The 12,765-nt window shown below is 41.7% G+C and overlaps 1 protein-coding gene across 2 annotated transcripts in view; it reads left to right on the forward strand.

Annotated features, from left to right (window-relative positions):
- The window catches only part of cadpsa (Ca2+-dependent activator protein for secretion a), a 603,717-nt gene that overhangs the window by 502,920 nt on the left and 88,032 nt on the right, over positions 1–12,765 (forward strand). For both annotated transcript variants that reach the window (XM_070894664.1, XM_070894665.1), the window contains one exon: positions 5,607–5,714. In XM_070894664.1, the coding sequence (XP_070750765.1) occupies positions 5,607–5,714 (108 nt within the window). The remainder of the gene's footprint in view (positions 1–5,606; positions 5,715–12,765) is intronic.

Below are 12,765 nucleotides of genomic sequence, written 5' to 3' on the forward strand. Positions count from 1 at the left end.
CATCACGACACACAAGGGGTTATTTGAGTACAACAGATGTCCGTTTGGGATTCGCTCGGCCGCAGCGATTTTCCAACGAAAAATGGAAAGCCTCCTCAAGTCGATTCCAGGGACGGTGGTTTTTCAAGACGACGTCCTCATCACGGGTTACGATACTGAAGAACACCTCCGCAACCTGGAGGAGGTGCTACGCAGACTGGACCGGGTAGGGCTGCAACTGAAAAAGGAGAAGTGCGTCTTCCTAGCTCCAGAGGTAGAATTCCTGGGGATGAGGCTAGAAGCAGACGGGATCAGCCCTACTGCGTCCAAGACGAGAGCACCCAGACCCCGTAACACGACGGAGCTGTGTTCGTTCCCGGGACTCCTGAACTATTTTGGTAACTTCCCAAATTGAGCACACTGCTAGAGCCGCTACACGTGCTCCTACGCAAAGGTCGCGAATGGGTCTGGGGGGACAGCTTGGAATAGAGCACGCAATTTGTTATGTTCCAGCACTCTGTTAACATTATACGACCCATGTAAGAAACTTGTGTTAACGTGCGATGCGTCGTCCTATGGTGTCGGGTGTGTGTTGCAGCATGTCAATGTCAAGGGTCAGTTACAGCCGGTAGCTTATGCCTCCAGGAGTCTGTCCCAGGCAGAAAGGGGTTACGGGATGATAGAAAAGGATGCGCTCGCATGTGTATATGCTGTAAAGAAAATGCACCAGTACCTGTTTGGCAGGAAATTTGAGCTGGAGACAGATCACAAACCCCTAATGTCCCTTTTGGCCGATAACAAAACCATAAATGCAAACGCATCGGCCCGCATACAGAGGTGGGCACTCACGTTAGCCGCCTATGACTACACAATTTGGCACAGACCGGACACCGAAAACTGCGCCGATGCACTCGGCAGGCTCCCACTCGCCACCACTGAGAGGACTACCGAGCATGCTGCTGAGATGGTCATGGCTGTTGAAGCTTTCGGAAGCGAAGGCTCACCCGTGACAGCCCATCAGATTAAAGTCTGGACAAATAGAGACCCGCTATTGTCTCTAGTCAAGAGATGTGTCCTGAATGGGGACTGGGCAGCCACGTACAGAGCATGCCCTGAGGAATTTAAACCATTTCACAGGCGCAGGGATGAACTCTCGATTCAGGCCGATTGCCTACTGTGGAGAAACCGCGTAGTCATGCCCCAGATGAGCAGAAAGGTGTTCATCAGAGAACTCCACAATGAGCACCCGGGCATTGTCATGATGAAGGCAATTGTCAGGTCACACGTTTGGTGGCCAGGGATAGACGCAGATCTGGAACTTTGTGTTCGCAGGTGCAACACGTGTGCCCAGCTGGGCAATGCGTCCAGGGAAGCCCCCCTTAGCCCCAGTCCATGGCCCGCCAAGCCTTGGTCACGCATCCATGTGTACTATGCAGGTCCTTTCATGGGAAAAATGTTTTTGGTTGTCGTAGACACCTACTCCAAATGGATCGAGTGTGTCATTTTAAATTCAAGCACAGCCTCTGCCACGGTAGAAAGTCTACGGGCAATGTTCGCCGCCCACGGTCTACCGGACGTGTTGGTCAGCGACAATGGCCCGTGATTCACAAGCACTGAATTCCAGGACTTCATGGCAGGCAATGGAATTAACCATGTCAGAAAGGCACCGTTCAGGCCGGCCTCAAACGGCCAGGCAGAACGAGCAGTGCAGATAATTAAACAGGGGATGCTCAGAATCCAAGGGGGTTCCCTACAAAGCCGCTTATCACACCTCCTGTTGGCCTATAAATCCTGGCCACACTTGCTCACAGGGGTTCCACCCGCAGAGCTGCTAATGAAAAGGACTCCCAAAACCCGGCTATCCCTTATACACCCCACCATGAAAGAAATTGTCGAGAGCAGGCGCCAGCCACAATATGACTACCATGACAGGAATGCGAGGGCGTGATGTATTGATGTAAATGATCCTGTTTTTGTCCTCAACTACGCTGCAGGGCCCAAATGGCTCGCAGGCACTGTGATTGCCAAAGAGGGAAATAGGATTCTGGTAGTTAAACTTACCAATGGACAAATCTGCCGCAAACACGTGGATCAAACAAAAAGGAGGTTCAGCAACCCCGTAGAAGAAGCAGAGGAAGAACACAATGTAGAGTTCACTCCACCACAAGTGACCGAACACCGAAACCAAAGGGAGGAGAGCCCAATCACTGTGGGCAGTCCGGACAGGCCTGAGACACCGCAAACAGCAGACACTCAGGCCAGCGCCCAACAACCGGAGCCCCAACTCAGGCGCTCTCCAAGAGAGCGTAAACCACCAGAGAGACTCAACCTGTGATCCCAATAAGACTTTGGGGGGGAGGTGATGTATTCAATCAGTATTGTAACCCATGTATAATCTGACCTAAGTTGTACACTGTGAGAATAATGACCACTAGGTGGGAGACACTCTTAACCTGGACCTTCAGGTATAAAAGGGGAAGCTCCACCCACCTTCATCACTTGAGTGCTAAGGAATAAATGACAGGTCACAGACTGATCTTCTCTCAAGCATGGGCCTCGTGTGCATTTATACTGCATAGTAAGGACGTATCATTCAGCAATGCTGAAAATGAGCAGCAGGTTCAAATGACCTCCCTTTTCAGTGCCAGATGGAACTGGAATCAAGCATTGAAGGCTGATTGCTGAACTCAGCTGAAATTATGTAAGTGGCTGTGAATAGCGTCCCTGCAGCACCCAGCTGAGGCCATTTGCGGCTCATTTACTGCCCCCTTCATTCCTGGGGAGAAAACGCTGAAATTCACACAATTTTGCAAGGCATCTCGCCGGACTCTAAATTTTCTAAAAGTAAAAAGTTACCTCCCCAAAAGGGGCGCTAACCGAATATCACCCCCAAGGAGTTCCATGAGCTCCTCACACTTGTCAGAGGTTAGGGTGGAAGAGACAAGGGAGAGGGGTTTAAGAAGATGGTTAGCAGTAGAGAATAGAAGCCGGGGTTTATCTTTGCATTCCAAAATGATTCTGCTAATGCTTTACGTGGTTCAGCCAGATCTGGCGGTGAATGGCTAAGCCGTTCAAGTGTGCGTCCCTTGGACTTCAGGGATTGATGATGAGGGCTGTACCAGGGGAATGGCCAGGGTGAGAGAGAGTAATAGTTTTAACAGGGACTAGGGCATCAAAGGTGGTGGTGAGGGTGTGATTGAGCAGAAATGTTATGAATGGAGGGCAAAAGGCGGGAAAATTGGGATTTTGTAAGTGCAGCTGTAAGAGAGTTGGGAAGAGTTTATTCCAGGGGCGGACACAGATGAAGTAGGGTGAGAAAGTAGAGGGATCTCCACTCCTCCACATGGGATTGATGCTCCTGAAACATTTTTCTTTTAAAGGCTGAGCCCCTGAGATCTGGATCGCTAAGCTCCTCAACTGAGGGAAGTTCTTTATCCTCCTTCCAGGTTCTCATTCTCACTAGTGCTCAGTGACTCAATTGGTAACAACCCTTCTGATGTTTTAACTAATGTCTTGTGAGTGGGTAGCTTTGTGCTGGCACATGCACAGGTAAAGTGCTAAGATGGAATTGGTGACAGCATGGCAGCAGCTGTTGATTGAGAAGTATCTGGTGCCCAGATGCTTCTCCATCATCTTTGCACTCCGATGACTGCCCAGATGCTTCTCAATCTGGGTGGTGACAGTATGTTCTGTTGTGGACCGCCAAAATCTCTGGGGGCACCCCATCACAGAACCACCCAGACAGAACCTCATGTCAGCAGAGGGAGGAAGAACCATGGCTACTGACTTCTCAGGGCTGCAGCTGCACGCTGAGCCTTCGAGATCATGGCATGATGGCTGCAGAGGATACCAATTGCCTGCAAACATCTTGGGGGACTGGAAAGAAGAAAGAGCACTTGTCTTCCTGTCTTCTGCCTGCCCTCCAACACTTTTACTGACCCTCTGCTGGGCAGAGCTCCGTGGACAGGCCATGGGGCCATGTTCCATGCCTTTACACTTGGGCACTCATTGAACATCGCAGCAGGAAAAGGAGGCAAAAGACCAAGAATACTTCCTTCCACCTCACTGGCATCTCACCGAAGGGCTTGTACCTTCTGCACATGAAGGCCCCAGCAATCCCACCTCCCTGCTCTGAAAATCATGGGGCATCGTAAAGCAGAAACTGGCATAATTAGTTTCTGCTCCACTTTCCCTGACATTTGTGCCAAGATAAATGGGACATTACAAAGGTCAGGAAAATTGGCGCCTTACATAAATGTGTTGTGTGTTTGCAAATAAATAGAAATACATTTTCAAGCAGCTCTTTCTGAAGGTACTACACTTTTAACAACATTGTAAATGTTACTAGAAACATTCACCACCCCTGAATATCTTCAAGTCATTATTATCTTCACTTCAATCAGTGCCTTTGGTACAAAAATCCCATCTCTTTTCCTAACTGCTAAAACACTTGGCCATCAGCTTCCATATTGATAGAGTGACATCCCTTAGGGACAACGACCAGCACTAGCTCTTCTCTCCATGAACAAATTAACCTTTGTAAATTGTTCAGCAACATATGTACAATCCTAACCTTTCGAAACACCTGGCCGTGAGCTTTTAGGCAGTATCCCACTTTATAATTTTGTTGCATCTTGATAATTACTCACTGTCAGGCAAATACTTCATATTTATGTCCAGTAAGAATGAAATATGAAGTCCTAGCAAAATATATTTAGCAAGAGGAATTAAGTGTAGAAATGTGTTAAATTTAAAGTAATAAGTTGTAAGTTCTACTGGTTTCCTCATGTGGAATTTACTTTCTTCCCTCCACTTCTCCGATTCTCTAACACGTCAACTTTGCTGAAAGAATCAGTAGACAAACTGGTCCTAGGTCGCTGTACACTTTGCTTGGGATTTGATTTCTAGGAGCTGGGTGAAGGCAGCCTGGGTTACCCACGGCCCTCTTTGTGTCTAGTCTTTAAGTGGTTTCTTCCTGACTTAGTGGGTGAAGTTGGGAGCCAGCCATTTGGGACATCATAGGCACTTATCAATGTGGTATGTTGAAAAGCTATAATCCTGTGCCAGCTATTGATTTGATTCCTGTATTATTGCAATTAGTCAGATAATAGTAGAATGTGTACTAGGACTATGTAGGCTGGAAGCAGGGGAAAATGTGTCATTTACAAAAATGCTCACTTTATAGTGAAAGGTATAGAAACAACAGGAATGGATGTGATGGGTATATATTTATATTCAGAAAGAAAAAGATTGGCTGAAATTAGATTATCTGAAAATTCCTTTTTGTCCAATAATTTGAGAGAGCTTTTTTTTTGCTTGGAGATTAAATAGCTGAATTCACCTTCTATGTGTCAATTTTGGTAATTATAGCATTGAATAGGCTTTGATTTTGCTACATGCCAATTACCATCAGAAACCTCATTACATTTCATTAAACTGTCTGCTGTTTGGCGGGTGCAGGAAAACTCTTCAGGGGCAAAATTGTCCCGCTCCAGGTTTGGGGCACTAATAGGGCTATAAAAAGAGCAATTTCGCCACTTGGTATTTATTGAAGAGAATGAGATGTATATAGCCTTAAAAATTACAAACCATCTAATGTAATTTTGCGTTTCTTTTTCTCTTACCAGAAACCTGGGATGGATTTGGCAGATGCCTACGTGACCTTTGTGCGTCAGAGTCAGGATATCCTGCGTGACAAGGTCAATGAGGAGATGTATATAGAAAGGTTATTTGATGTAAGTAAATGCCTTCTCCTCCTTGCTTGTCAGGGAGGAGAGACCATCCAAAATGTGACATTACGAAAGAAAGAGGGATAAGTCACATTTTGAGACAAATTCAGTGGCTATTCAGATCTTTTCTGTCCCTCTGACTCAGGCTCCTCTCTGCCTCTCTCTGTTCTGACTCTGCACTGTAATCTACTATGTATGTTGTGTCAGCTCCTGGTCTGTCTGCATGTGACTCCTGTCACAGTGCTTTCTTCTGAGGAGGTTTTGTTAGCTCAAGTCTATGAGCAACTTTTGTAAGAGATGGACAGTATTCTCCCCAATGCACACAGAATCTATATGATAACGTAATATATAAATTAGATGTTTGCTTTAATCTCTCTGTAACTATTAGGTACCCACAAGGAATTCTACTTTTGTGTCCCTGAATATCATCAATGTATAGAATACCTATAGAAGTGAATCCATGATATGGAAGCTAAATGTTCCCTTGCACCCTTAATGTAGAGACATTCATGCAGTAAATGGCAAATATAGATAAACTGTGGCTAAGGTTATTAGTGCTGTGAAAGACTTAAGACCGCTTTGACAGAATGATTAATGAATTTCAGTACATTAGTGTATTTAGTTAGAATACCTATAGAATGTTTAGAACTTATTTATCCATCGTACCATTTGGTACTGCACTGCTTTCTGTTGTTTTGTGGTTTGCAATGTGCACATAGATTTCATTTTTTATAATCCATTGTTATTGCTACGCTCTTTTAGATCTTATGTATTTAGTAAGATTTTTAGCAATATTTTTATAGTATTTAAAGGAATATATCTGGCAGTGCACTTACCTTCAAAGTACTGTATTATATTTTTTAAGTTGTTTATTGTAATGTTTATTTTTTCATTTCTACTTTAAGTGACATTCTTCTATAAACATTTGATTGAGGGCTTTGTATATTAGTGCAGTTTCATATTATACCTTGTTCATATGCTTTTATTATGGCTATGTCAAATGTCCAGTTTCTGTTGACAATTGCTTCCTATCCTTTATTCCTTTCTAATTGCTTTCCATCTCTACCCTTTCTTTCATCAGTTTTCCAATATTTAAAATGAAACTTATCTCTCATATCCAGTGTTTTGTCACATTGTATCAAGTGGCACAATTTTTAGTCAAATAATCTTGCTGTGTACATCTACTATCATGGCCCACATCTTACAAAAATGTTTCATACATGCATAAAGCACATTAGGAGCTCCTCAAAGCTCTATGCATGGATGCCTAACAGGGAGTTTAAAGGTTGTAAGAAATGGGGAAAAGATCACCCATCCGGTAGACATTGGAGACATGGTCAATCAACTGAATGACTCGCTTTCTATTGCCATGGTACCATGTAAATCGCTAGTTTTGGTGATGAGTAAATACTGACAGCCAAGCAGTTCAATGATGAGTCAGTTATTATGTTGGTTGATTCTGTCTCATGTCTAGTTAGTATGTCATTTTCTTCAATTGTGTTGCAATAAACTTCCCGAGTGCATTTTTTTTTACTTTATTCCTCCATTTCCCCCACCCTATTACGTCCCTGCCATTGCCAGCTGTCAGCCGGCTGGATGGTCTCCAGTTGCATATTTATCCATCACCACCACCATTGGTACAGCAACATACCTGGCTGACAATAGATAAGCTTCTGCAGGGTGGGACTAGTCCTTATCAGCTTATGATCCTCCCTACAGAGAGGTAATAACATGTATGAGAACTAGTAATACTCACCAAAGAAAGGAGTCATGTTGCAGTGGTAGTACCCCTGAGATTCAAATGCATGGTCTCCAGTTAAGAGTTCAATAACCTTCTGCAGAAGTTTCCTATTGCAATTTTTAGTTACTGCATTCCTATACTGTTGTCTTGAACTACAGAATACTCCAACGCAATTGCAGCCAGAATATCTGCTATCTTTATGATCTATGTTTATGTGCAGTGAAAACAGTAAAACATACATGAGTTGGTCTACAAATACCAAATGATGCTCAATAGTTGTGTCATTCTAAACAGCTATGTTACATTTTTAAGATAACAGCACTAGCATTTACAAGTCCCTTGATCATCTATTTTGTCATAACTTATTTGCTAAAAACCAATTATTTAAAATGTCCAAGCTATTTTTTGCTTGATGCTGTGTTTTGGTGAATTGCATTTGTATGCAACCACTTTAATGAAAAGAAACCTCCAATATCTGAAACTCAAGCTAAGCAATAGAAAGAGACCAATTTTGAGCAATTTGTAAAAGGTTTGAAGACACTTAGCTATGTTCTTAGCTGTATTCATTGATTGTGCACTTTCTTCAAAGCATTTCTCTTTAAAGGTGGTATCTGAACAATTTTGGAATATAAATTTATGGTTGTCAAAAATTAATGAAAGATACTCTCTAGGCAGTATCTTTCCAACTGGGTGACAAACAAGTAGAAACGGCTTTAATATTTTCTTCCTATGCTGTAATTACAGTTAAATATCATTATTAAATTCTATTTTAATAATTTGGGGATTTGTGCAAAAAACATAAAAACTATGCAATGCTTCTGAAAGTATAAACGTGTTCACTAAGTATTGATTGATACATTGCAATGTTTGCTTTTTCGAGTTTGTACAGTATATCAGCACACAATGACTGGCACGTCTAATTCTACATATATTTAGTAAAATTACAATTTAACGGACATCAACTGGTTTCAGGTTACGAATTGAAATGATCTTAAGTAGATCATGCTTATATTGCCAGTTGATTTAAAAAATAATGGACTGGTCATATACTAAAGGAATATATTACACATGGAAAAACAATTAGTACATGCAAGACCAGATACATACCACTATTTTGAGCTAACATGTAAGAAATACAATTTATTTGGGAGCAATGACTTAAATTGACCTACTTTTCATAATATAAAAAATAGGAAATAGACAGCTTCCTTCATTTGTGAATGAGCAGAACTGGTTTTCGATGGGCACAGTGAAAGTGAACATAGAGAAATAACTGAACTAGCTCGAATTACCCTGAATATAAAATAAGCCAGTTTGGATTTGTAGGTATTAATGTGGCTGAATTCTGGAATCATTGTAATTAAAGTACACTGCAGTTTTTTTCCTTAGTTTTCTTTCTTTTCCCCTCCACTGCCACTTCCAGTGTTTACCTTTTGTTATTTACTCTCTTTTTAAAAAAGGATGGCTGATAGTTCTGTTATGTACCTGAGAATATTTGAGGTAATCCTTTGAGAACTTGAATTTTAATTCGCTACTCATAAATTCTTTTAATCACTCCACTGTTTTATTTTTTTTATCAAAGTACATGTTTAAAAGGGCTCGCTGAGCAAGCAGTGTTATATTGTCGTATTTTGCTGTACCATGCTGTTCAGATATCTGTGCCTTCAGGAGATTATGTAGCATTTAATATTACTTTCCATGTTCTTTATTTTAATCTCCTTTGGGAAGAAAATCAGGTGACCAAGGCAACTTTGGAATTCTGTTGTACCTCATAATTTCTTTTCATCATTGTATTCAGGGTCATAGAAATCACTCTAATACATTGTGCTTTGCTTCAGAAATAGGGCAGTTATTTCATTGGTTTAGAAAGCAGCAGGTAGTCGTGTCTGGTAGAAATGCTCCAAATATATATTTTTCTTTTCCTTTTTTAGAGTAGTATTTGTCTGGAAAGAAGTATAGCCATTAATGGAGTTTAACTTTACAGGTGTTAGCTATTCCCTTATCTCTAGTTTCCACACTGTTCATCATAACTCAGTATAAAACTGAAGATATAAGTCCCTGTCAGAGTTTATTAATAAATGCCTGTATCCATGTGTTATAAGTTTAACACCGGTGCTGCAGAGCAAGATATTTTGAAGGATTTTCAGGCATGCATACAGGGGGCTAACCTACCCCGCTGGGCAGTAAACGGGCAGGTTTGGGTTAGCCGCCAGTTTTACGCCTGCCCAGTTTTACTCACCATTGACTTTCAGTATTTGAATATTTACAGAGCAGAAAAAGTCCTGATCCAACCTTTGGTCTGCTGATTAGTGAGTATCTAGTATTTAAAACTGACTGTTAGGAAGAAACTCGAGTAGTATCTCTTCAAGTCAGTGATTGCGAGCTAATAAGATACAACTGATACCAAAATCAGTTGGTTAAAAATGACAGAATACTGGTATTTCTAAGATTAGTTAACACCTTACAGTGATGCAAGCTTTACTGCAAATCACTTTAGTGCCTCTAATGTTTACTGTTCAACAAGCAGTGAACAAAGTAAAATGTTTGTATCAATTTAGTTAACAGAATTTACACATTCCCTCATATGGCTGAACTCTTCATATTTTACAAATCATTACGTACATGACTGTGTCTTTAAGCTACCTATAGATTGCACTTTGAAAGAGCATTATTCGTGGAACCACTTAGAATGTAATCGTTGGAAACTATGACCTGTTGTTATTGTGTTTGATAACAGTGTTGTGCAGTATTTCAGTATAGTGGTGCAGTTTATTGGATGGAAATAACATAAGTGGAAAGAGACTTGCAATGAGTGGCATAATTACAACTGTAAAGACTGTAAGTACTACAATTTTGTTAAACATATTATTACATAATGGCATCAGATTCTGTTTAGACGTTTGAGTTGTTATAACTTTCCACGTGTTGGTTTGCGCTCTAATTGCAGAGGAATATGTCTTAACTGTTATTTAGTGATTCGTATGTTTATTTCAAATGAACAGTAAATTTTCTGTTTAAATTACATGAAAAGCGGTATAAGATGTAGATTTGTTTGCTTCATAAACCCTTTTTAGTTTCATGATAAGTGGCAATTTCTTCAAAATGCAATGATCTGAAATCTTAGTTCAATTAAGCATTAAGTTCAGTTGTTTGGTTTGGATGAAGATTATAATAACCACACCTATTCTTCACTGCTACAGCATAACTTGGTATACAAAATGAAGCCTGTGACAGCTCAAAAATATAATTCTCCTTATCTATCATATCTATAGCTGACATACATGTCCCTTTCAAAAACCTCTGTTGTGTAGAAGTAAGTTGCTTGTATTTTTCTGCTATTACATAACTCATAATGAAAGGATAACTTATAAGACTGCAAACAAGTTGCTGCAATTTACATTGAGGTGATTCGTGATGCACTTTAGGACATGTCACCTATAGACTGATACCATAAAAACTTTTTGTATTTATGCATATGTGCTGGACCCTTATATAAAAAACTTTTTAAAAAAGGAGGGAGAGAGAAAACGGGTAATTATAGACCGGTTAGCCTGACATCAGTAGTGGGGAAAATGTTGGAATCAATCATTAAGGATGAAATAGCAACACATTTGGAAAGCAGTGATAGGATCAGACCAAGTCAGCATGAATTTATGAAAGGGAAATCATGCTTGACGAATCTTCTGGAATTTTTTGAGGATGTAACTAGCAGAGTGGACAAGGGAGAACCAGTGGATGTGGTGTATTTGGACTTTCAAAAGGCTTTTGACAAGGTCCCGCACAAGAGATTAGTGTGCAAAATCAAAGCGCATGGTATTGGGGGTACTGTACTGATGTGGATAGAGAACTGGTTGGCAGACAGGAAGCAGAGAATCAGGATAAACGGGTCCTTTTCAGAATGGCAGGCAGTGACTAGTGGAGTGCCGCAGGGCTCAGTGCTGGGACTCCAGCTCTTCACAATATGCATTAACAATTTAGATGAAGGAATTGAGTGTAATATCTCCAAGTTTGCGGATGATACTAAACTGGGTGGTGTTGTGAGCTGTGAGGAGGGCGCTAAGAGGCTGCAGGGTGACTTGGACAGGTTAGGTGAGTGGGCAAATGCATGGCAGATGCAGTATAATGTGGATAAATGTGAGGTTATACATTTTGGGGGCAAAAACACGAAGGCAGAATATTATCTGAATGGCGGCAGATTAGGAAAAGGGGAGGTGCAACAAGACCTGGGTGTCATGGTTCATCAGTCACTGAAAGTGAGCATGCAGGTACAGCAGGCAGTGAAGAAGGCAAATGGTATGTTGGCCTTCATAGCTAGGGGATTTGAGTGTAGGAGCAGGGAGGTCTGACTGTAGTTGTACAGGGCCTTAGTGAGGCCTCACCTGGAATATTGTGTTCATTTTTGGTCTCCTAATCTGAGGAAGGACGTTCTTGCTATTGAGGGAGTGCAGCGAAGGTTCACCAGACTGATTCCAGGGATGGCTGGACTGTCATATGAGGAGAGACTGGATCAACTGGGCCTTTATTCACTGGAGTTTAGAAGGATGAGAGGGGATCTCATAGAAATGTATAAGATTCTGGCGGGACTGGACAGGTTAGATGCGGGAAGAAGGTTCCCGATGTTGAGGAAGTCCAGAACCAAGGGACATAGTCTTAGGATAAGGGGTAGGCCATTTAGGACTGAGATGAGGAGAAACTTCTTCACTCAGAGTTGTTAACCTATGGAATTCCCTGCCGCAGAGAGTTGTCAATGCAAGTTCATTGAATATATTCAAGAGTGAGTTAGATATGGCCCTTACGGCTAAGGGGATCAAGGGGTATGGAGGGAAAGCAGGAAAGGGGTACTGAGGGAATGATCAGCCATAATCTTATTGAATGGCGGTGCAGGCTCGATGGGGCCGAATGGCCTACTCCTGCACATATTTTCTATGTTTCTATGTTTCTATAACTCACCAGAAGTTTTTTGGGAGTGGTCGCATACACCGACCGAGGAGAATTTTTGGGGGGACGAACTTACATAATTGACAAAAACTGGCGCAGACATCAGGTTACCCCCATGACACAAAAACAAACTTAGCTAAAAAAAATCGTAACTAACTGAGTTATACTGGCGCGCATTCCTTGTGGAAACCATAAAAAAGCGGTGCTCCAAAAAAAAACGCCGCCAATCACTGAGGAAAATTGAGCCCATAGATCCTACTGTTCAAGTTCGACGTGTCTTGGAAGTCTTTTTGCTTCGAGACAGTTTTCGCAAATGAACTCTCATGGACCGTCAGCTTTGCTGCAACAATGGGAATGCCACTGTAACATCCGGATTCA

Source organism: Pristiophorus japonicus, chromosome 12 (assembly GCF_044704955.1).
Source record: "Pristiophorus japonicus isolate sPriJap1 chromosome 12, sPriJap1.hap1, whole genome shotgun sequence".
NCBI classification, from domain to species: Eukaryota; Metazoa; Chordata; class Chondrichthyes; family Pristiophoridae; genus Pristiophorus; species Pristiophorus japonicus.